General features: G+C 42.8%; 1 protein-coding gene across 1 annotated transcript in view; it reads left to right on the top strand.

Annotated features, from left to right (window-relative positions):
• Positions 1-25800, top strand: part of STYXL1 (serine/threonine/tyrosine interacting like 1) — a 38128-nt gene that overhangs the window by 484 nt on the left and 11844 nt on the right. The window contains exons 2-8 of the mRNA XM_040336857.1: positions 3103-3209; positions 6304-6365; positions 8543-8642; positions 8730-8863; positions 10941-11086; positions 11765-11850; positions 22651-22763. Coding sequence (XP_040192791.1) covers positions 3107-3209; positions 6304-6365; positions 8543-8642; positions 8730-8863; positions 10941-11086; positions 11765-11850; positions 22651-22763 — 744 coding nt within the window. The 5' untranslated portion in view covers positions 3103-3106. The remainder of the gene's footprint in view (positions 1-3102; positions 3210-6303; positions 6366-8542; positions 8643-8729; positions 8864-10940; positions 11087-11764; positions 11851-22650; positions 22764-25800) is intronic.

The raw sequence follows: 25800 nt of genomic DNA, 5'->3' as shown, positions 1-25800 counted from the left end.
GTTTACAAGTGACAGCTCTGCACTCTGTGTGTAACCCCCCTGAACTCTGTATTCTGTATGTAATGCAATCCTGATATTTAATGACCCTTTAAGACCCTTCTACTGTTTTTGAAATCTGAACGGGGTAGTGGTCGAGTTCCTGCACCTATTTTCTGAGAAAAAAAGCTCTGCACTGCACCATCACTGATCACCACATTCCCTGTCTATTAGGACAGAGATTGTGTACAACACTCACCCTACATGTCATGTTATGTACACACAGGGTGTATCTCAGTTTTATCTGTCCAAAATGTACCTATAGTCAGGCAAGGCCAGATTTATACCTTGGGTGCTCGGGGCACTTCAGGTTATGTGGACCCCCCATACACAGGAATTAAAGCAGATCCTCACACTCAGCTTCCATTATCTCCACCCAACCTCTACACAAATAGTGCCGTTTTTTTCTTCTTTTTATTAATTAAGAAAAGATTTTGGGCCATCGCCCATGCACATTACTCACCTAGGTGAATGCCATGCACTGTGCTCCCTGTGCCTCCCATGATAAGCACATCACATATCACAGGTGTAGCGCTACCCCCTCAGGAGCCGCTGGTTAGATTTGGGACGGCATAATTATGTTACCTCCGTGATGTGTCTAGGGTTGATGGTGATGCTGAGAGCAGTGAAGGAATGTCCAAATCGTGGGTTGACGTTTATGACGTTTATTTCTGGTCCAACACGACCAACAGTCAACTCAAGGTAGATAGAATAGGTTGGTGAAGAAGAGTAAACTTTGCAGATTCAGGCTATGGATAGAAGAAGCAGTCCTGCCTCCAATAATTATGTTTGTTTCATCGCCACTCCAGCCGGCGTGGGTATAGTGCCCCTGGACAGGTCCCTCTCACAGACTTGGCAGCCAGGGCGTCACTCGGAACTGCTGGGAAGGAACAAGTCTCTGCCACCGACTTGACTCTATTAGGTTTTAGATTATTAAAGGGTCTTTGCCACAGGCCCAGTACTCAGGAACATGAAAGTAGAGCGAATCCTCCCAGTCAATAATTTGGGGCCACCGACTGACAGTTTGCATCATACAATCTGACAGTATTTGGTCACCCAGATCCCCGATGGTTCGTCCAAGCCCTATTGAATCACCTGCCTCCGGGCTCACTTCAGACCGACTCCCCACTGAACAGCACAGCCAGCTTGGGATCTTTCTCTCAAAGTGTGGGGACCCAGTAAGTCACTGAGGTCCCATTGTAGCTTCAGTTGCTCTGAGCCATGAGGGCCCAGAGTCAGGAACTCTGCGTAGCATGTGCGCCCCAGCCAAATAGGCCATACCGCCGGGGGGCCCGTCATGTGCGCACACCCTAAAGGTGGGTGCCGCACCAGGAACCAGGAACCCACGAAGAACCCCGGGCAAAGGCCTCCGCCACAGAAATACCCCTCCCCAGCATGCCCCACGAAAGAAAAGCTCCTCTGATTGGCTGCTGAGGAAGAGCGGCTCCGCCTGGACCCCTCTGGCGCCACCTGCCATCCAGAGATGGAACTACATCTCTGGAGTACAGAATGACCCACAGGACAGTTCAGGGCTGGCGACAGCCAAAATTTAAACAGATCAACCCTGATGAGAGCAAATAACTCTCTCATTCTACTAAATTTAACATAGCACCTGTACTAAAAAGTACACAGGCGCTATACAGGTAGTATAGTCTTTCATTCAGTAAGGAGGGAAATGCCTAGCAGCACGTCAACAGGAGGCCCACCAGCTAAGCAAGCATGAGCCATCAGCCTCCTGATGACTTCACAATTTTACATGGCAGCACGGGACCTGATCAGTGGCAGAAGAGAAGATTCTGCAGGACAACGCTGGGTCTACTGGGTGGGTGAGTACCTGAAATTTGCAGAACACACCACCCCTGAGGGGTTTAAAAAAAAATGGGCGAAGGGTGACGATCTGCTTTAAAATACACAGCACATTTAGGTCCCATCCATATCTTGGAAAGTGAGAACTAATTCAATCATAGATTCAATAAGAGACCCAAGAAATAAATCATGGTGTAGTATTTTTATTAAAATAAAATGCAGACAAAGTTGTTTTAAAATCAGCTACTCACATGCCTTGGGTGCCTGTAAGACACCAGCACATTCAGCTCAACTGGGAAGGTATAGTAGCACCGCCGCTCATGCCACCAAGTCGGTGTGCATTCCAAAGGATGGACATGTGACGGGCAATGGACCATATATGATGTTGCAGCTCAGCCTCTGTGCATTTTGTGCATAGTACGTCTTCAGGAAGCTTTTGATAAAAGGATACTTACCTGTCCAAGGATCCAGCGCTGTCCTTACCCGGGCCAGTCTTGTGCGATCTGAGCTGTGCTGTGTAAATGGTCCCACAACCTCATGGGACCAGGGACATGACCAAGAGATTGTGGGCAGTGGGTGGAATCACCAAGATCAGTGATTTCCAAACTGCGGTCCGGGGGCCACATGTGGCCCTTTGCTTGCTTTTATCTAGCTATTGTACAGTAACACTGGGTCATCATTCCTTCCACTTACACTAATGATTGGGCAATATTTCTCCTCCTAATGCAAGGGAATATTTCTCAGACGGACACCAATAATGGAGCACAATTCCTCCCACTGACATCAATGGTAGGGCACTATTCTTTCCCTTGATACCTGCACTTGGCACCATTCTTCCCACTAATACCAATGATGAAGCATTGTATACTCCCATTGATGCCAAAACATTTTCTATTCACACTGGCCACAGAGAGTCTGAAGGACAGTTAACATGCCCCTTTGTTTAGAAAGCTTGGAGACCCCTGGCCTAGGTCATCCGACGGAAGTGCAGAATTTGGAGTGGATTGGGTTCACAGCCATTGACCAAACCTTGTTAAAACCTGTTGCCAATGTGTTAACTTATATCATATGCGCTTTGATGTTATTGACTGCTATGGGCTTCCCAATGCACTGAAACACAGAAAATAAATACTATTTTATATTTTTTCAAAATGCACTACACTGCGGTGCTGACATGGGAAGATACACAGAGCTTTCACAAGCCAAATTAGCATATAGATCTACTTTAAAAAAAATTGAAAACGTTGTTCTTTGTTCCAGAAACATGGGCGAATTGGTATTATGCACATCAACAGAATTATACAACATCTTGAACCAGTCAACCAAGTTCTCTAGACTTGCTGAACCCAACTATTTATGCCTTTTAGGTAAGTAATGTATGTGTTTATCATTAAAGTGTATGTATAGCCCAAACTTTTTAGTTTTGGATAAAATCGCTTTCTGGAGACTCAACAGGAAGTGAGAGAAATTTCCCTTTCTTTTACAGTTGTCACCAGAATACGTGTCCACATTGGAAGACTTAAGCTCACTTGTTGGTGACAACTGTAAAATGTTGAATTTTCCATAATTTACTCTTTCTGTGACAATGGCCCACAGGACAAGTAGAGGGGAGACAGCAATAAACATTTGACAGAGGATCTAAATCTGCTTATCTACATCTGTAACAAAAAAAAAGTTTTGCCTTTGCATACATTTTAAAGAAGAACCTCCCCCCAGCCTAAAAATTGCAGGTGCATGCACACAGATTCAAGTCAAATGTAAAATAAATGATTTCTAGCAAAACTTACAATTTATGTATTTATTTATTTCCTGTTTTCTGAGTGACATAGTCAGTGCCTCACAGCCTCGTCCTGGAAAGGCTATGTCACCTGTGCCTTCCACAGTGATCTTGTGCCTAATTTTTGAGATCTCTCAAGGTTTTGTGAAATCTTGTGAGATCTCGGGGAAGGGCCTTATTTTCATATTTGTCTATACATTGCTATGCCTTCAGCAATGAGAATGTCTGCATGTGCGATGACTGTCGCGTTGCTAACACCATAGAATTCTATAAATAATAACAAACTGCACCAGATCTCGAACAGAACATACATAGAGTGGCATAGAGTGGCAGGGCTGGACTGGGACAGAAATTTGGCTCTGGACTTCATCCAGACTGGCCCACTTTGACAGGTCTCTCCCATGGTGACCGGACAACTCCCGCAAACACCCCGGCCACCCGAGCCCCCTCTCCCCCTTCACTAGCTGTTCTACTTTATTAGAGTAGAACAGCTGGTACTGGTACTCTTATAGGCAGTACCAGTGGGGAAGCTAGAAATTATTTCACCCGGGGCAAAGAATCAGTTTGGTGCCCCCCTTATGGGACAAGATTAGGCAGAAGTCAGAAACTTCCAGGTCATAGTTGTTGAGTCAGCTGTCTGTCCCCTCTCCCCATACTCTTCTGTCATCCCCCCTGCTCCTCTGGTCCTCCCCCTGCTTCTTTGTTCCCCCCAGGTGAGCGCTGCGGGAAAGAGAGACAGAGGATCAGAGGGGGCGGCAGTCCGCTGTCACTGAAGCTGGCCCACTGAGCCATCGGCCCACCGGGAAACTCCCTGTAGTCCCAATGGCCAGTCCATTCCTGTAGAGTGGCAAGGATGTGGAATTCCCTTCCACAGGCAGTGGTCTCAGTGGGGGGGGCGTCGATAGTTTCAAATAACTATTATATAAGCACCTGAATGACCACAACATACAGGGATATACAATGTAATACTGACATATAATCATACACATAGGTTGGACTTGATGGACTTGTGTCTTTTTTCAACCTCGTCTACTATGTAACTATAGATCTGGCACAGGCGTCGTCGGTGGGCCAGCAGAGAATAATAAACCAAAAAAAAAAAAAAACAGCCACTAATGATGTCTTTTAAAATGTTGGCGTGGGATAATTGGTAGGGGTGTAAGCGAGCATTGGGATGCTAAAAAATATATAAATATAAAAAATAAATGAGGCAAGTAAAGAAAAAAAGTATTAAAGTATGTATTTTTCTATATTGATTTCTTTATCATAGTGGGGGTTTATTAGAGAAGACACAGATGGTATTTTAGGCCTTATGCACACTGAGCAATAAAAACACTGGCCAGGATTCAGGTAGAATTGCCCATAATTTACGGAGGCGCAGGGCAACCTTTTTGCCCTGCGCCCCCGCAAATTTGCTCCGCTGCCCTTGATTCACGGAGCAGAAGCTCCGTAAATTGCGCGGGTGCGCCGGCAAAATGCCCGGCGCAAGAGCACGCAATTTAAATGATCCCGTAGGGGGCGGGAATCATTTAAATTAGGCGCCATCCCGCGCCGATCGTAGAGCGCATGCTTCGTCGGGAAACTTTCCCGACGTGCATTGCAGCAAATGATGTCGCAAGGACGTCATTTGCTTCAAAGTGAACGTGAATGGCGTCCAGCGCCATTCACGATTCACTTACGCAAAGTACGTAAAATTCAAATTTCGCGACGCGGGAACGACGGGTATACGTAACATGGGCTGCCCCTGCTAATAGCAGGGGCAGCCTTGCGCGAAAACCGCCGTACGTAAACGACGTAAACTGCGTACGCAGGGCTCGCGCAACGTTGTGAATCGGTGTTAGTATGCAATTTGCATACTATACACTGAGCACAACGGGAACGCCACCTAGCGGCCACCGCAAGAATGCAGCCTAAGATATGCGGGCATAAGAGTCTTATGCCGCGCAGATCTTAGGCTGCAGTCGGCGTAACGAGGTTCCTGAATCAGGAGAGCACTCGTTACGCCGGGGCAAGTAAGCAATTGCGCTGTGTAACCTATGGTTACACAGGCGCAATTGCTTCTTGAATCTACCTCACTGCTTTTAGGGGTGTCCACTGTTTTTTTTCTGCCTCTAAACACCCTTCTGTGTTAGCCATGTGTCCATGCATGCATAGGTGTTTAGAGGCAAAAAAATCAAATAAATAACAGTGCCAGGACGTCCAGGAGCAGCAGCATTTTGGCAGAAAAAACGATTGACTTGTGTAAACGCGCATTAACACTAGGCGCTTTAAGCTCTTCAGTGTTAATTAATTTCTATAGCCAGAATAAAATATTATTCTGTCCAAATGAATTAACACTCAAGCGCTTGACGTGCCCAAACATTTTTTCTGCGAAAAACGCTGCTGCCAGGAGGAAAGGTGTTTAGCATTGTTGGGCAAATACCCTGTGTGCATGGGGCCTTAAAATAAAAAAAAGGCATTCCCAGCATGGCTTATAGAAATTGCAGGGTCTTGAGATTTGGTATGATTTGCAAATTGCGCTCTCCTTATCTTTACAGCTGCCTAATTTATTTACTACATTTATTACCAGTTACAGTAATACTGTTTAAAATAATACCTGAGATGAGAACAAATGTTTAGGAAGTCTGAAATACAGTAGCTTTTGTGTACATTTTACTTTATAATTGTGCATCGTTGCCTTCTAGATGCCCGTTCCAAACGAGAGTATAATGAAGGTCACATTATTACTGCAAGAAGAGTGAAGCAGGTAATGATGGTAAATGGTATATTAGTACATTATGGGAAAATAGATAGATAGATAGATAGATAGATAGATAGATAGATAGATAGATAGATAGATAGATAGATAGATAGATAGATAGATAGATAGATAGATTTCAATATCCAACATGATTTACATTTTTGAAAAGATCAAACTGGCAAGTTAATTGAAGAGAACATGTGTAATATGTTCACAGCTTATTGTTAGTACATGGCGTGAGACAGTAGAAGAGAACATTGACACTTCTCTTTATAAAACCACCATATGACCTCTAAACTGCTTGAAGTATGTGAAGGACATGTTAAACACTTGGTCAGCATTGACCATACATTTCCTGGTCACAATTCCAGCTCAGTCACATTCCAACGTATGTGCTTTTTATGCATGTTTTTTTACTGGCTTACATTTCGGATGAGTACTCTGTAGTCATAAACTTTTTTATCAAGTAGGAACCCTCTGCTACCTTTCTCACCCTAAATATTGGTCCACCATCTATACAGACACTGTAATCTAGGTAACGGAAGCTAATTACTATGTACACAGTATGTGTACATACTGTATATGTTTGGTAACCTCTAATGTGACAAACCGTGTCCGTTAAAAAATATTGCTCTAGTTAATTTTTGTTGTCCAAAAATTTTATTAACTTAAAACCAAATTCAAGGAAGGTAAAAAATAATGCTGCTAGTGCTATGTGTTTTATTACAATATACTAAATATATATTTTAAATGCTTGTAAATAATAGTATTGTAAATACTTGATTCTTACTTGGGATCATCCTCTTGTAATCCGTTGTATAGCAACACTCAGACTGAAAAATGGAGAGGCAGCACTACGGGCCAATCAGTTGTCCTGCAGTGCACATACATTGGCATGGTCTAACACAGTGGTTCTCAACCTGGGGGTTGGGACCCCCTCGGGGGTCAAATAAAGATTTGCCAGGGGTCCCTGAATCCTGGGTTGTTCTTAAAGCCCGCACCACTCTCCCTGCCTTTTTGTGACTGCCCAGCTGGGCTGTTCCTGGAGACCATGGTCTCCCACTCACCCTCGTCGCAGCCGCCCATTCATTTAACGACATGGGTGGGGGGAAAGAGGCTAGAGGTCAGCTGACTGGTGAGGAATGTGAAGTGGGAGGGGCTGGAGGAGACCCTATCTCCTGATTCCGGCATAGGTGTCACTGCTACAAGACGCCACAAAGTCAACACTACCTATGACTATAGTTGACATTTAAAGTCCCCACTACAGTTCTCAGATCAGCAGATGACCTTGTTCAAGAGCACCTAATCCACTCATCCCATTCAGCCCCCCCCCCCCCCACCAAGGAGTAAGAGAAAGATTAAAAATTGAGGATACATGGAAGGGAAAGGAAAAGAGGGGTGAACAAAGGGAGAGAAAGAGCAAGAAAGACGGCTAGATAGAGGGATGGGGGAAAAAAACAAGAAATTAGGATAGAGAGAGATAAAAGGGAAAGAGTGGTACATCCTAAAATGTACCATAAGTGGTTTTAATACTGTACACGTGGAAGGGACTCAGGGAGCGCTAAATGTCCATGGGTTAGAGGTGCAAATTACTTGTCTTGCCTTGGGTGCCGACAACCCAAGCTACGAAAATAATTTTACTGTTAGGGGTCCCCACAACTTGGGAAATTTTATCAAGGGGTCACGGCACTAGAATGGTTGAGAACCACTGGTCTAATAGGATGTAAAAATGGAGAGGTAACAGTCTACCACTGTTCTGCCTTCACCGTCCAATCACAGCTGGGGGGCGGGGAGGTGACCAGGGTTTGTTTTCTAAACTGCAGTAGAGCAAAGTCAGGTCATGATCTTGGCTGCACTAACTGACAAGGCTGTGCATATCCCATCTACATCGGATGTGTGAATGGGGGAACTAGCTTTTTTCAAACTACGGCTATAGCCGCCTGCAGTTATTTTTCAAAAAAAAAACCTGACAGGCTGGTTGTACTGAAGTCAATCGATGAATCAACTTTAGGACAACCAACCTGTCCATAGACAGATTGAAGTTCTGTCAGTTCCTCCTGAACTATGGCTGGCTTAAATCATGTAAATCTTCACTTCAATTACCTAATCAGTTGTGTTTTGTTCTTTTGACACCGAATGGCCTTTGCAAGTAATTCTATATTTTTATATCTGATTTCCTATAGGATGAAGATAATAATTTCTTATTACCTGAATCTATTGAGCTGGCTTGCATGAAATACTGTGTTGTTTATGATAGTCGGACCAATTCCTTGGATGGAGACGGTAGGATAACTATTGATATTAGCTTAGTATTGCTATAGTTATGGTCAAGCTGTAATGGTGTACTAAAGGGTTAACTTTCTTCCACAGGCCCAGCTCTGGAGTGTGCGAAGGTGATTTCACAAGTCTGCCATAATCCTGTAATAGTGCTCAAGGGAGGCTATGAGGAATTCTCCGGCTACTACCATTTCTTCAGATCACAGAAAGTCTTTTGGATGCCGCAGGTAAATGTCATAATCAATAGAATACCAATACCATTTTCACGCTCATCACAAAATCAAACCAATGTGAACAATATAAGCAATACTAATATGTAGGTGAAGACAGCTGCACCACACACAGCCAACTGCCTATCCAAAATTATAATTAGGCTACTTTCACACCAAGGCACTTTGCAGGCGCTATAGAGCTGAAAATAGCGCCTGCAAAGCGCCCTGAAAGAGCCTCTTCTCTCACTCCAGTGTGAAAGCCCGAGAGCTTTCACACTGGAGCGGTGCGCTGACAGGACACTCAAAAAAGTCCTGCAAGCCACATCTTTGAGGCGCTGTAGGAGTGGTGTATATATCGCTCCTACATATATCGGTCTATATATCGCTCCTACATACAGTTGTATTCAAAATTATTCAACCCCCACTGAAATTGATTGTTTTGCCCAGTTTGACATTGATTTTGATCATTCAGTCATCCTGCTTACAATTAAATCAAAGAGGCACGTGTAGGTCAGACAAATATAACATTTATAATGAAATAACCACAAATGTCTTTTCTGTGCTCACATCATTATCAGTTTTATTCAACCCCCAGTTGACATTCAATCTTAGTACTTAGTACAACATCCTTTTACAGTTATAACAGCTTTTAAACGTGAAGCATAGCTTGACACAAGTGTCTTGCAGCGATCTACGGGTATCTTCGCCCATTCGTCATGGGCAAAAGCCTCCAGTTCAGTCACATTCTTAGGCTTGCGCACTGCAACTGCTTTCTTTAAGTCCCACCAGAGGTTCTCAATCGGATTTAAGTCTGGTGACTGCGATGGCCACTCCAAAATGTTCCAGCCTTTAATCTTCAACCATGCTCTAGTGGACTTGGAGGTATGCTTGGGATCATTGTCCTGTTGAAAGGTCCAACGTCTCCCAAGCCTCAGGTTTGTGACGGACTGCATCACATAGTCATCCAATATCTCCTGGTACTGAAGAGAATTCATGGTACCTTGCACACGCTGAAGCTTCCCTGTACCTGCAGAAGCAAAACAGCCCCAAAGCATGATTGACCCCCCGCCATGCTTCACAGTAGGCAAGGTGTTCTTTTCATCATAGGCCTTGTTCTTCCTCCTCCAAACATAGCGTTGATCCATGGGCCCAAACACTTCTAATTTTGTTTCATCAGTCCACAGAACACAATCCCAAAACTTCTGTGGTTTGTCCACATGATTTTTGCATACTGCAGTCGACTCTTCTTATTCTTTGGAGACAGCAAGGGGGTGCGCCTGGGAGTTCTGGCATGGAGGCCTTCATTACGCAGTGTGCGCCGTATTGTCTGAGCAGAAACTTCAGTACCCACATCTGACAAATCTTTTGTCAGTTCCTCAGCAGTCACAAGGGGACTTTTCTCCACTCTACGCTTCAGGTAGCGCTCAGCAGTCGAAGTCAGCATCTTCTTTCTGCCACGACCAGGTAGCGTTTCAACAGTGCCCTTTGCCTTGAATTTGCGAATGATGCTTCCTATGGTGTCTCTTGGTATGTTTAACATCTTTGCAATCTTCTTATAGCCATTGCCCTTCCTGTGAAGAGTAATCACCTCTTCTCTTGTCTTCCCGGACCATTCTCTTGACTTCACCATGTTTGTAACCACACCAGTAAATGTCTAGAAGGAGCTGAGTATCACAGTCATTTTAAAGCTGCCTGATTGGTGCTTATTAGGCTTTATTGCTGCTCCCTGACATCCACAGGTGTTTTCAATACCTGATTGAAAACACTTCAATGAACCTCTGTTCTTCAGAGTGGTAGTCTTTAATGGGTTGAATAATTGTGTAAATGAAGAATTCACAAAATAAACATTTACTACTGTATTACAAAACCAATTGATGTCATTTTAGTTGCATATGGTTCTTTAAGAAGTCCTTGTAGGATTTCATTCTGAATACAATTACAAATGTACACTAAATTCCCTAAAACCCTTTACAGCATTGGGGGGTTGAATAATTTTGAACACAACTGTATATCGCATATATCGCTCCTACATATATCGTGTATATATCGCTCCTACATCGCTCCGACTAACAACTATTTGGTTTTCCTCTAGGAAATAGATGATTTTCTGCCATATCCCATTGAAATCATACCAGGTTTATTGTACATGGGAGATCATCGCCAAGCAAATGACCATCACATTCAAAAGGATCTGAAGATTAAGTCTGAGGTCAATGTGTCTTTAGAGCCCACACAACTGTAAGTAAAGATTACGACTAAATTTAGTGGAGCTCAATTTGTCAGTGTTGGGTTCAGTTCACCAATTCTGCAGTTGAACTGATTATGTAGCTCTGTGGTCATCAACCCTGTCCTCAGGACCCACTAACAGGCCAGGTTTTATGTATTACCTTGAGGAGATGCAGACTAGAATACTGCAATCACTGAGCAGCAAATGATATCACCTGTGATGTGTAGTGCTCACCCCCGAAGGAGCCGCTGGTTATAGATTGGGATGGCCTGTTACCTCTGTGAGCGTCTATTCTAAACCCAAGATCAAAAATGTATTATATTGAGTACCAGTCCTTAGATGTGGTGGTTGCATTGGTTTTCTTTTTTTTTTTTTTTCTTTCAACTTTTCCTAGTCATCCTGCCAGTAATACAATGCCTGTCCCAGAATGACAAAGCTCACCCACTGTACTGTATCTATGGAGGAAAAGCATTGTTACACTAGATGAAAAAGGAATATTAAACAGTCCAAAAGTGAGAAAATAAGATGAGTTTATTGTTAGTGCTTACACGCACTTTAACAACGTGCTACAAAGAGCAATACTAGGGGGATGCAATGAAAAAAGCTCTGCAGGTCATTAATGAATCCCAATATGTTTTTAGCAAGTTGATGTCATTAAATATTTCATCATCAGTGTGTTATGTTTTTAGGTCTGTGCCCATAGTGCACACTGCACTGCCAGATTCACAGGATTCTGATCTCCTACAATTCTTCCCAGCTGCTTGTCAGTTTATAGGTAAGTGTTGCTATTTTTTGGATTTATGTCTTACCTTTACAGAAGCTGCAAACTAAAACAGGTAATCTACCCCCAAAACATATTCAAGGAAATATTTTAAGACAGAAGTATGCTATTTCTGTCTGCCATCCTTTCAGTCAAGAATGTCTGAAGTGTCAATATACATGCTTGTGCTTGCTTAGTGAGTCACTGCTCCACCAGTAAAACAAGGGTGAACATGACAGCGCTGGAACTTGCATGTTTTTTTTTTTTTTTTTCAGGATCCAGCTATAAAAAAAAAGCTAATACCTCTCATAGAACATAAAGATAGTATTGATAATTTTTCAGGCAATGTCTGTTTGTAAGTATACACTTAAAGTGATTGTAAAGGTTCGTTGTGTGTGTGTTTTTTTTTTAATAACAAACATGTCATACTTGCCTGCTCTGTGCAAGGGTTTTGCACAAAGTTGCCCTGATCCTCCTTTTTTGGGGTGCTCCTGGCCCCCCACGGAGAGACATTTTCCAAGGGGGCACCCATGCGGGCGCTCTCCCGAGTCTATTAACACAGAGAGCAGGACTCAGCCCCGCCTCCGACTCCCGTGTCACTGGATTTGGTTCACAGCAGCAGGAGCCAATGGCTCCTGCTGCTATCAATCTATCCAATGAGGCCCCAAAACAGCGGCTGGAGCTGCTGGGCTTGTGCTCGTCGCCGAAACGATCGGGTACAGGTAAGAAAAAGGGGAGCACTTGGGGGGCAGCTGTGATTTAGATTTGTAATGATTCACTGGTATAATCTGTGGAAATAAGCAAAGACAAACGAACACACACACACACACACACACACACACACACACACACACACAGCTTCTTGTGGTCTGGAGCTGAAGTGCACAGCAGGAAGATGAGAGAAGAGAAGAACAGACAGATGCACACACAGAGAATGTAGTAAAATAATGAAAGAGGAGAGGGAGGTGGCCTTCTCCTCTTAGATTTATTGACTTCATGATGTCACAAAATACACACCCATCAATCCCTCCCCATCACCCTTGTGAGTCTTTTATTGGTCAATTCATATAGAAGGGTGGTTTCTCCTCACAAGTCCATTTCATGTTCTTCCAAAAGTCATACAGGCTCCTTCTGGGGTCTGTAAAAGTCAGGATGTGGGGGATGGGCAAAGTCAGTTTCCTATAGAGAATCCACAATTGCTTATCCAAAGTGAAATTTCCAGGAATGCAGGGGGGAGGGAAATGGATTAGCTTCCTTTGAAAAGTCCTCTGCTTCTTAATTTGGAAAACAGTTCTGCTTTTCACAAAACATCAAATCCCTTTAAAACAATCTCTGATAGAACTTATCAAGGAAAATAAGCAATATACTAAAGAAATATTAACCGAAATACACTTTAATATTTCTAATCATAACATAAAATTTTCATTTTAGTTGCACGTCTATCACAGCCCCCCCTTGAAATGAATATTTTATCAGTTTATTCTCTTTGTTATTTCTTAACAGACAAGGACGGTAATGGAGGACACGGTCCATATAACAAAACATTATCATAACCAATATAAACAGAATTGCTATACCTATTTGAGTACAAATGTGTTATCACCCAAAATATTGTCCGCAGGTGACATTCTAAATGCCCCCCCTTGTTCACCTAATATCCTGTATAAGGCCATAATTTTATACAAAGTCATTTGTGAAGTGGCCTCTAGGTGTTCAGTAATATACTGGAATGCATCCTTGTTTATAGTTAACAAACCTCTATTGACCATAGCAACCAGAATTTATCCAATCTACATTTACATTACTAAGTTAAATTTCATAAAAGCATCCGTTCCCACCAAATTACTATATTTCCCTTCATTAGCATTTTAATTTTATATTGGGCTCTGTCCTAAATATTTTATTTCCTAAAGAAACTTTATTATATTACACTAGTTTTCAGGACTGATCATGCAGCATGAATATTCTTGTCGCATGTCTGTTTAAACAAACATAGCAGCCTTCAGCATAAACGAACATACAGAAGTTTCATTGTTCCCCTACATGGATCCAAATATAAGAGATCAATTATTCTTCCATTAATACATTCGTCAATCTGAAGCCTAGAAAGTGACATTTTAATCCATAAATCATCATCATCTGCATCATCTATCCATATTGTATTTTTATTTTTAAACTATTTTAACTGACTTTCTTAAGCTATGCAGATTAACACCATTATCATTCTCTTTAAAATGACACCCTCAAAGTAAGGTATTCTTCAAACCAAATGGTGCAAAAAACCCACAGTTTAGTAACATATGAGAGAAAGAAAGAATGAGAGAGAAAGAAAGAAAGAAAGAAAGAAAGAAAGAAAGAAAGAGCAAAAGAAAGAGAGAGAGAGAAAAAGAAAGAAAGGAAAAGAAAGAGAAAAATAATACTTTATTAATAAGGGCTTTCTTTCAGATCTTCTAATGATTGTGTACAAATTACCTTTTATTATTAAAGAAAGATTTACCCTCATAATACGCTTCCATAGTTTACTTAACATAAACTCTGATATTTATTTATTTTTCCCTTCAAACTAGGCAAAGTTGAGGATGTTTACACTGGGAGTCGGATTTCAAGCTAGCACTCACTCCTGTAAACCACCACAGCCTGTAACCTGATCTGCTGTTAATGACCTCTAAGGGAAAACATCTGTCCCCCCCCATGCTTGGAGCAGATTGTACAAGTTTTAGGCCATATACAATCCAATCGAATTGCATCGTTTTTCTCATTTTTAACTCTTTTTCAAAAATTTTAAAACATATTTGGTTTGTACATCTGCCAAAAATCATGTACACCACATTATAACATGACATTCCTTAACTTCCAATAGCGACAAAAGATCGCTTAGAGGACAAATCTCATGAAATCCACTGACCAGTCCCTGCGCATGAACCGACCATTGTTTTCTACTGATAAAGTCACTCATAATTACTCACAATCTATATTTTATCAGAAATGTCATTTTATAATAACTTTTAACACTTGTTTATTTTTTAATTTTATTTTTACAATTTTTATAATAATATTTTTTATAAAGTTTTTTAGATTGAACATAACTTTCATATTTTAATATTTTTCTCTGGGGAACCTTATAATAAACCAAACCCAAGTTTAGAATCTGTTGTAAACATTGCTCAAACCTCAACTTATTAATTCTTACAACCAGATCTGTAGGATTTCAGTTAAACATAAAATACCATGTTGTTTACCATTTACTGAATTGTATACAATTCTTCACACAATCTCAATCAACAATTTTCCCATTAAACCTTTGTTCTAATCCCATGCATGTTTTGACATGTCATAATACATTTTCAGTTGTTGGGGTAAACATATTCATAAACATTTACAGGCAGAATTAAACTTAATTATCTCATTAGAGAACTTCTTTACACTCTGACATTATTTAACTAATTACCCCATGTAACCGGGACCCCCCTTTGAGATATTCCAACCCACAAACCCCAGTGGTCACAATCCCATGTATTTGAAAAAAGATATATAATTTAATTCAGATTTGTGGGCACAGTCCATCATATCACTCATCTCCAGAGAATATTTTCGAAGGAACCTCTTAATCATCACCCAGGGGATATTGGTAATTATCGGTACCTACATCAGAAATGTGAGAAAAAACTCGTACACGAATATTAGTTACCTATTTTCAAAAGCGGTCACATAATCATAGCTCATAACAATCTAATCTAGAGACTGTCTCAAACAAGATTTCAGAAAGGGATAATGTATTGAATGCTCCCCCCTTGGGGCCACTTACCCACTTAACCCTGAGGATGGCATGGCACAGCATGTGGAATAAAACCATTTAAATGTACTATGTAAAATGTTCTACTGTTCCAATGTGATACCCAGAATCTCCTCATCCCTCATTTGTGACTTGTGAACACAGCTTCTGTAGTCATGAACGCCAGGATTTACACACTCTCTCTACCGCTTTTGGGCACCCCATGAGGTCAAGGCATTGAGGTCTGGGCACACGTGACAGCATATGAGCGGATTCTACCTTCAGGTAGGTCTGCCACTCCCATCTACATCATTCTCATCCCAACGCGTCTGTCCAGCGAAGTGGCATTGTAGTTACCCCCCCCTGGACAGACTAAGGAGAGAATGAAGAAGAAGGCCCGTGGGCCGGAGGGCACAGAATCCAGTAAGGGCAGCGGGCAGGAGGCGACACCATCTGCGTTCAGAACGAGGCAAAGCCTTCAGCAGGGAAGAGCATCCGGGCAGGCCCATGCTTCCTCCAGCCGGGCATACAGTTGGGCAGAATGTGAGGGGAAGGAAGGGGCAGTCGGGCGGGGCCCATGCTTCCAGCAGGCATCGTGGGCAGAACACGAGGGAAACGAAAAGACAATAACAGGCCCTGGGTATCACATTACAACAACCAAACTTGCAAAAAGCCCTCTATGTAAAAGGTTATGCAATGCATCGTCAGGGTAGGTAGAGACAGGTCCCCACAGAACACGCATTCAATCTATCCGATTAAAAGGATAAAAAACAGGACGGAATAATTCACCTAAATTAATTCTCTGTAGAAGATTTTAACTGTAAAATAAAGACTTAACAATTGATCAAATGTCTGTTCCATAGTTGTTAAACCTCAGGAGAAATATCCTATTAGTTTTTATTACTGTTTATTAAGTGCGACAAAGCAATTGAAATCGTACAATCTAACTTGGACATAGACAGTGCAATATCCCAAGTCAACCTTTTGTTATAAAAAAAACTCTGTTACAAAAAAACTGTCTCCTAGGTTGTCGTCCCTGGGGGGGGGAGAGAGGGGCTATCCTCCAACTTGCAAATGTGGCAGAGCTCAGGGCGGGCAGGATGCAGGGGTCTGGACCTCCCACATTCCTCACACACCCAGTTCTATCCCCCCACCAGGGAGGGGGCAGGAGTATATATTATAACAGGGAGGCATCCCAGAAATATAAAAAAAAACAGCAAAAATAATAATAATAAGAAGAATTCATTCACCACTTGCCAACAAGGAATTGGGAAAAGGGATCAATGAATTTCAATGGGAAGAAGAAAAAAAAGGGTTGAAGAAAGGAGAAAGAAATAAGAAAGAAAGAGTTCGATTCCAGCACAGAGTAGAGAACCCAAACGAAAAGTGCAAGACACCATAAGTTATATGTTACAGACACAATGTACCATTAGACACAATCAAATCAATTCTAGCACAGTCAGTACAATTGGCATGCTACATAGAGGGAGAGGAAGTTAGAGGGCTGTGTAGTAGGCAGCAAAGAAAGGGTTGGACGGGAGGATCTAAGAAGAAAATGGTGGAGAGGGGAGGAGCTATGAAAAAAGAGCGGCAAGGATTTGGAGAAGAAAGGGAGGAGCTAAGAAGAAGATGGCGGAGGGGGGGGGAATCAGGAATCAAGGACAAAGTAAAGACAAAGCAAGGAGAGAAGAAAATAAAAAAAAATTCAACCTTCAGCCAGATATTAAAAACAGAAATCAATGTCAACAGCAGTTGATATATATATGACAAGAAATCCAGATATATCTATACTTATCAGAAACAAGTAATTGCTTAACCATGCGGTCCTTTCAGACTGGCAAGGAAAGGGTTCGTTCTATTCCTGTACCAACACAGTGCTTTCCAGCAAAAACCCCATAAGCATATATATATATATATATATATATATAAAATTAACTAAGAAATGGAAAGGCACAAAAATGAAAAAGGTTTTCTGTTTAGACAGCAAAGGGATAAATATAATAGTTTATAAAAACCCTAGAGTTAGTTGCTGTCCAGCCTTGACAAAAGGCAGAAAGTTTCAGGCACACATTAGCAGAAAGCCAGAGACGAAAGAGTTAAGTATGCTGGTTAGAAAACCCTTAATTAGTATGTAGCTGTTGACAAAAGGCAGAAGTGTAAGGGAAAAAGCAATTTAAGACACAAAAATATACACAGATAGCCAGCTAGCAGAAGCCACACAAAAACAACCTTCTCCAGCTCAGCCCCCACCTTTCCTAGCACAGGGAAGTTCTGTAAACAAAACCCCCGCGTTATTCAAAGCAAGGACAAAATGTGGAAAAACTGACTCAATATCTCACTACAGACATACTCAAATAAACCCCAGTATCCCAATGTACCCCAATTAATCTAACAAAACAAGGAGGTTTGGAATATTTTTCACAAGCATAAAATAAAACAAACCCATATAAACTTCGCAGCTAACTTCCTTAGAGCTGAATCCCAGACTCAAATCCCAGCCAGCATGCACTCCCCGTGCACACCACCTTTATCACATCGGCTTAATCCGAGACGATGCACGACCAGTACCTAACTCAGGAGGCCGATTTCACACCACAAACAGACAGCAAACAACCCACAAGCTCACCCTTCTACTCACACCCTTACAGCGCACCCTTCTACTCACAGGCAGCAAGACACCAAAAAAAATTAATAGCAGTGAATCAGCACAAGCCGGGTTCGCCTTTGTTTAAAAAAGGTTTTGGACAAGGAGATACCGCCTTTGAAAGGCTGGGGATGTGCAGACAAACTGGATGAGGGAAAAATATGTCTTACATTGAGTACACAAAGTGAGGAGAAAAAAAACTACACTCACCGTGATTTGGGGTTCATGACGTCCCAGTCAATGCTAGACAAAATCTCATCCCTCAGGCAGCTTCTTGTGGGTCCGCACTCCTGACCTTGAAGTCCAAAAAAACCACGTTGGCGCGTCAATTGATTTAGATTTGTAATGATTCACTGGTATAATCTGTGGAAATAAGCAAAGGCAAACGAACACACACACACACACACACACACAGCTTCTTGTGGTCTGGAGCTGAAGTGCACAGCAGGAAGATGAGAGAAGAGAAGAACAGACAGATGCACACACAGAGAATGTAGTAAAATAATGAAAGAGGAGAGGGAGGTGGCCTTCTCCTCTTAGATTTATTGACTTCATGATGTCACAAAATACACACCCATCAATCCCTCCCCATCACCCTTGTGAGTCTTTTATTGGTCAATTCATATAGAAGGGTGGTTTCTCCTCACAAGTCCATTTCATGTTCTTCCAAAAGTCATACAGGCTCCTTCTGGGGTCTGTAAAAGTCAGGATGTGGGGGATGGGCAAAGTCAGTTTCCTATAGAGAATCCACAATTGCTTATCCAAAGTGAAATTTCCAGGAATGCAGGGGGGAGGGAAATGGATTAGCTTCCTTTGAAAAGTCCTCTGCTTCTTAATTTGGAAAACAGTTCTGCTTTTCACAAAACATCAAATCCCTTTAAAACAATCTCTGATAGAACTTATCAAGGAAAATAAGCAATATACTAAAGAAATATTAACCGAAATACACTTTAATATTTCTAATCATAACATAAAATTTTCATTTTAGTTTCACGTCTATCACAGCTGCACCACAGAAGGTTTTTTAACCATGAGACTTTACAGCTCCTTTCAGAATTTTGATCATGGTGTCCCTGGATAGCCATGACACCATGATCATTGAAGTAATGGCTAGGAGGAAATCAATGTAGCTTTTGATCATGTGATCAATGTGATAGCCACCCAGAGCACCTTTTTCAGAAATGTCTTTGTAAATAAAACTCTAAGACCCGTTTCACACAGGGGCGGCATGACTTTGGGGGGCGACTTGCAAAATGACTTCTGTCCCCAAAGTCGTACAAGAACCTTTTTCTAAGTTGGAGTGACTTGAGTCGCTCCTATTAGAACGGTTCCATTGAACAGAGCGGAGCACCACTTGTCAGGTGGCTGAGTCGCCCGACGAGTCGCCCCTGTGTGAACCGGCTCTAAGTTCTAAGTCTCTATAATTAGAACTCTTGTTCCACTTGCCAAGTAATTTTTGTATGTTATATATTTACAGGTGGGGCTTACAAACATGTCATTTTTAATATATATGGCTATACTTTTTTGTATAACTTTTGATAGGAAACTATTATCTGTACATGTGTATTTCTTACCCCTCAAAGGAGCCACTGGATGTGCAAAATTCCACTTTCCTGTGCCCACTGCTCTGCAAATACCCCCACACACTCTGACACACCTGGCTAGGTAGGGAATATCTATTGCAGATATTGCAGATACCCATGTAGTACCAGTAGTGTATTTAGATTTTGTGCTGCCCTAGGCCTGACTAAACTCATGCACCCCCTAATTTTGATATGACCCACCCCTTGCTGTCAAGGCCACACCCCTTGCTGTTTTAGACCCGCCCTTAAATCTTCGAGTGGGGACACTAGTTCTGAGGGCATGGGGGGAGGGGCAATGGATTATCTTAATTTGCATAGGTTTCCTCTCACTTCCTGTTTGGCTATTGTGCAGGAAGTGAAGGGCTATAACCCTCTCTTACTCTATCCAAAACAAAACAAAAAAAAAGTGTTCCCCTATAGTTCTACTTTAAGCACAAATTTCTGATAATTTTATAGAGAGGACTAAGAAGATATAACCATGGCAATGGTGCAGCAGAAGACATGTAGCACAGCGAGGAAGGTTTGTGGTCCAGGATGATAGGACAGTCAAAATTAGAAGCACAGTTGCGGAATGGCGGCCGCCCGCATACCGGAAGCAGTGCGGCGGCTTTATGGGGACACTAGACTAATTTTCCGCCCAGTCCGCCCCATAAGACTAGCGCTACACTAACAGTGTAGCGTGAGCCGGCGGGACTCTTTCTGTGCTGCCCCCCTGCAAAGTGCTGCCCTAGGCCGCCTGGGCCTTGCTGGCCTAGGCCAGTATACAGCATTGTGTAGTACCTCAACAACAAAAGAGCAGTATCCCTGCCGGGTTCTCGGCTTTCCCCTCGGGTTTCTCTGCAGACTTCTTACCACCGAGAAAACCGAGCATGTGTACTGGGCTTTACTGTCTTGGTAACACAAGAAGTAAGGATATGTCTTTGATGGTGACAAAGACGGCAAAATACCCTACCCTAGGCTACGAAAAGAATTGTGTATTGCAGTCCCTGCTGAAGAGGTTCTCTTCAGCTCCTGTCTGACACACCAGGAAGGAAACATTTCTTTAGCTGAAACACAGCAATACAAATCAAAGCTGAAGGAGATTTGGCTGGACTTCCTCTTTAAAAAGTAATCAGCTACCGTTTCTTTGCAAACATTTCTTTAGTCAAACAAACTTTGCCTGTCAAAGTGGAAATAAATTAGGTCATATAATGTTTACTGAGATAATGTTGCTTTATATGATAAGAATTGCCACATTCATTTCTAACCTTTGGTCTTTCTATGAAATAAGGTGAGTTTGGTCATATTCCAATAACTATTTCATTCTGTTATTCAAAAAGAAGTCAAATCAGCCTATTTTTTACAAGGTGGTTGTAATTGTACTAAACAAATTCGTGAATTTTTATTCATATTTAAGTGTTACTAACCCCAGGGCTCTGCGTTCACTATATCTGGTCTTCCACAGTACACAGACCATGAAAATGCAATTATTTTAGTAAATATAAACTGCTAAATACCTTATCTCGTCAGCAGTATATAGCAGTCTTGTAACTTCTATCAGTGTCTGGTTAAAGCTTGCAGGAGAAGTTTTCATTCGACTGTGACTGTCCTATGAGGCTGCAGGACCCCTGACCCTCTGTGCTGATCACATGCACTCTCCCAAGAAAAAAACAAACTCTAGCAATACACACCAAACTGAGCATGTGCAGAGTGACTCCAAAGGCTCTGTTCTATCAAGAGATAGATGGGGACAGTGGAAGAAGGGGGGATCAGAGGAGACAGAATCAAACAGTCTTTTTACACAATTCAGGGGATTAACCCCTTATGTTCCACAGTGAGTATAACAAGCATGTTTTGCTGCATATACAGACTGATTTTACTGTTGTGGGTTTAGCAACACTTTAACTCCCTTTCCATTCTTTGTGATAGCATTGCATCAGTGTTGTTATCTTAAATAAATAAGTATCATAACTATGATATTGGTTGTGTGACCGTGATAGGTGGATGCTATATAGACATTTATTTTAAACATTTCTGCTCACAGATGTTTCGCTGCGGAGAGAGAAAAAAAACATGACATGGGTTACCGGTGATTAGGTGTGGACAAAGGGCACAGGTGCAGCATCCAGCTTCACTGCCAACAACCTGTCAAACTCTATGAAAGGCTGACAGCTACTAATCAGGGCTGAATGGTTCACCTAACAGTACTTACGTTTAGGGCAGTATGTGCCCAGCGACTGCCCTGCAGGATGCCTGTGCCCACACCTAAACACCACAGCCTCAATGAACCAGGGCTAAACAGTAATGCTGCGTACACACGATCAGTCCATCCGATGAGAACGGACCGATGGACCGCTTTCATCGGTTAACCGATGAAGCTGACTGATGGTCAATCGCGCCTACACACCATCGGTTATAAAAACGATCGTGTCAGAACGCGGTGACGTAAAACACAACGACGTGCTGAAAAAAACGAAGTTCAATGCTTCCAAGCATGCGTCGACTTGATTCTGAGCATGCGTGGATTTTTAACCGATGGTTGTGCCTACTAACGATCGGTTTTTAACTATCCGTTAGGAATCCATCGGTTAAATTTAAAACAAGTTGGCTTGTTTTTTAACCGATGGTTAAATAACCTATGGGGCCCACACACGATCGTTTTTGACCGATGAAAATGGTCCATCAGACCATTCTCATCGGTTTAACCGATCGTGTGTACGCGGCATCAGTGTGAATAGGGCCTTCCATATAATGATGATGATATTATATAAATAACAAATGTAAATACTTGCAATATTATGGTTTTATTGACTGAAGTCTAACTGTTTCTTTTCTAGATTCTAACATGGCTCCAAACTGCGCTGTTCTTGTTTCCTCTACTTTGGGGATGAGTCGAAGCAGTACTGTGGTCATAGCATATCTTATGCATGCCAGAAAATCAACGCTGCAGGTAACATGGGGATTATTGTTGAGTTGGTCCTCTGGAGAGTCAGGGTATACAGGATCCTTGTGTTTCTTTGTGTTCTGTTCAGGGATGGACTGGCCATTGGGACTACAGGGAGTTTCCCGGTGGGCCGATGGCTCAGTGGGCCGGCTTCAGTGACAGCGGACCGCTGTCCCCATCCGCTCTGTCTCTCCCTTCCCGCAGTGATCACCTCTTCTCCCTCCCCACAGCGCTTACCTGGGGGGAACAGAGAAGCAGGGGGACGACAGAGGAGCATGGGGGAGGGGACAGACTGCTGACTCAATAGCTATGGTCTGGGAGTTTCTCACTTCTACCTAATCTTGTCCCATAAGGGGGGCACCGAACTGATTCCTTGCCCCGGGGCAAATAATGTCTAGCTTTCCCACTGGTACTGCCTATAAGAATACCAGTACCAGTAGAACGGCTAGTGGCTAGTAAAGGGGGAGAGGGGGCTTGGGTGGCTGGGGGGGGGGGGGGGGGGGGATTTGTCCGGCCGCCATGGGAGAGACCTGTCAAAGTGGGCCAGTCTGGTTGAAGTCCAGGGCCAAATTTTTGTCCCAGTCCAGCCCTGGTTCTGTTTACTTTCAGCATTGTTTGTTGTAGGGAGAGCTTCACAGGATCACTGAACTCTGGGCAAAGGGCTTAGGGCACCAGGGATCAGTTGTGAGATAAGTCACAAGGCTGGGGTTAATGAGCCTGGTACCCACAATCTAGGCTCTTTCTCAGTCTTCAGCCACAGTAATCTGTCACCCATAGTTTCAGTCCCTTCCCAGTTTTGAGGGATCAAGTGACCAATAATACTTTCTATCAGCACTTTTATGGTTTCAGTTCTAATTCTCCGACATGAAATATGAACAAAGCATATCCCTCTATAGTGTGTACTTGTCTCAATTAAGAAAACTTATGCCCCATACACACAAGCGGAATTTCCGGCAGCAAAAGTCTGATGTGCGCTTTTCATCGGAAATTCCGACCGTGTGTATGCTCCAGTAGACTTTTGCTGTCGGAATTTACGCCAGCAAAAGATTGAGAGCGGGTTCTCAATTTTTCAGACGGAAAAAAATTCCTATCGGAAAATCCATGTCTGTATGGAATTCCAACGGGGGAAAAAAACACACATGCTCGGAAACAATTTGACGCATGCTCGGAAGCATTGAACTTCTTTTTCTCTCCTCGTCATAGTGTTGTATGTCACTGCGCTCTTAACGCTCGAAAGTTCAGAGAACTTTTATGTGACCGTGTGTATGCAAGGCAGGCTTGAGAGGAATTCCATCGGAAAAACTTTTTTCAGACGGAAATTCCACTCGTGTGTACAGGGCATAAGTGTCAGTTCTGTTTGCTGTTTCATTCCTCTGCTATCAGCAGAAGTCACTTCTGATACCAAGAGAAAAATGGTGACGGGGAGGGAGTTCCAGCTGATTTATAGCCTTATGCCGCAACAGTTTTTCATGACGAGAAAAATTGTGTGTAGGCTCCAGAGCATTTTTCTCAACGTCGTCGTTTTTCTCGTCGTGAAAAACGGTCGCGTGTACGCTTTAATGATGGGGAAAAAAACACGTATGCTCAGAAGCAAGTTATGAGACGGGAAATTAGCATAATCAGCCCAAAGGGTGGCGCCATTCGAATGGAACATCCCCTTTATGGTGCCGTCGTACATGTTGTACGTCACCACGCTTTGCTCGAGCATTTTTTATCACGCTCGTGTGTATGCAAGGCAGCCTTGAGAGGAATCACATCGAGAAAAACGTTGTTTTTTTCCATGACATGAAAAATGGTCGTGTGTACGCGGCTTTAGCTCTGTTCCTATGTGCTGTGTGAAGTGGGTGTGTCCCTTCCCTCCAATCAGCCCTCATAGCTATCCTCACTGAGCTCTGCAGAGTGTAACTTCAGCTCTCCGCCCCCTTTTTTTCTGACAGCTTGGGCAAGCTTATATAGTATATTCTAGATTTGCTGTAGATAATACAAGGCTGGAGATAAACAGGTACAACTTATGTAGGAGGATTTGATTTGTCCCTATGTATCAACTGAGACCAGGCACTTCACTGACTCTATGTAAGGGTTTACAACCACTTAAAAATAGTTTTAGGATTTTTTAGTTTAACACATTGAGCACAATAAATAAACATTCCCTAGTAAACTATCTTGTAAAGGTCTTATTTTAGCACTTGCAAGTTACAACTTCAGTGCTGGCAGCTGCTTTCCTGAACTTCTGGGGCCAGATCTTCAAACTAATTACGCCGGCGTATCTATGGATACGCCACGTAATTTCAAAGTTCCCGCGTCGATACGACGGAATCTGGGCTCGATCCGACAGGCGTACGTCTTAGTACGCCGTCGAATCGTAGGTGCATATTTACGCTGGCCGCTAGGTGGCGTTTCCGTCGAATTCCGCGGCGAGTATGCAAATTAGCTAGATACGGCGATCCACGAACGTACGTCCGGCCGGCGCATTTTTTTACGTCGTTTGCGTTCGGCTTTTTCCGGCGTATAGTTACCCCTGCTATATGAGGCGTATCCTATGTTAAGTATGGCCGTCCCCGTGTCGAATTTTGAAAATGTTACGTCGTTAGCGTAAGTCGTTCGCGAATAGGGCTTTGCGTAGAATGACGTCACCGTCGTAAGCATTGGCTTGTTCCGGTTTAATTTCGAGCATGCGCACTGGGATACCCCCACGGACGGCGCATGCGCCGTTAAAAAAAAACGTAATTTACGTCGGGTCACGACGTATTAACATAAAACATGCCCCCATCACATAGATTTGAATTGCGCGCCCTTATGCCGGGAGAATTACGCTACGCCGCCATAACTTTAGAGGCAAATGCTTTGTGAATACAGCATTTGCCTCTCAAAGTTGCGGCGGCGTAGCGTTACTAGGATATGCTACACCTGCATAAAAATACAATACGCTACGTGGATCTGGCCCCTGGTCTTCATGGAAAATAGTTCACAGTGGTCAGTGCAGTCTGGAGTCAATCTGCTAGCTTAGAGAAGGGAGGAGCAGGGTGCATTCTAGGCTACAGGG

This window comes from Rana temporaria, chromosome 2, assembly GCF_905171775.1.
Source record: "Rana temporaria chromosome 2, aRanTem1.1, whole genome shotgun sequence".
NCBI classification, from domain to species: domain Eukaryota; kingdom Metazoa; phylum Chordata; class Amphibia; order Anura; family Ranidae; genus Rana; species Rana temporaria.
This window is presented reverse-complemented; position numbering and strand designations above follow the sequence as displayed.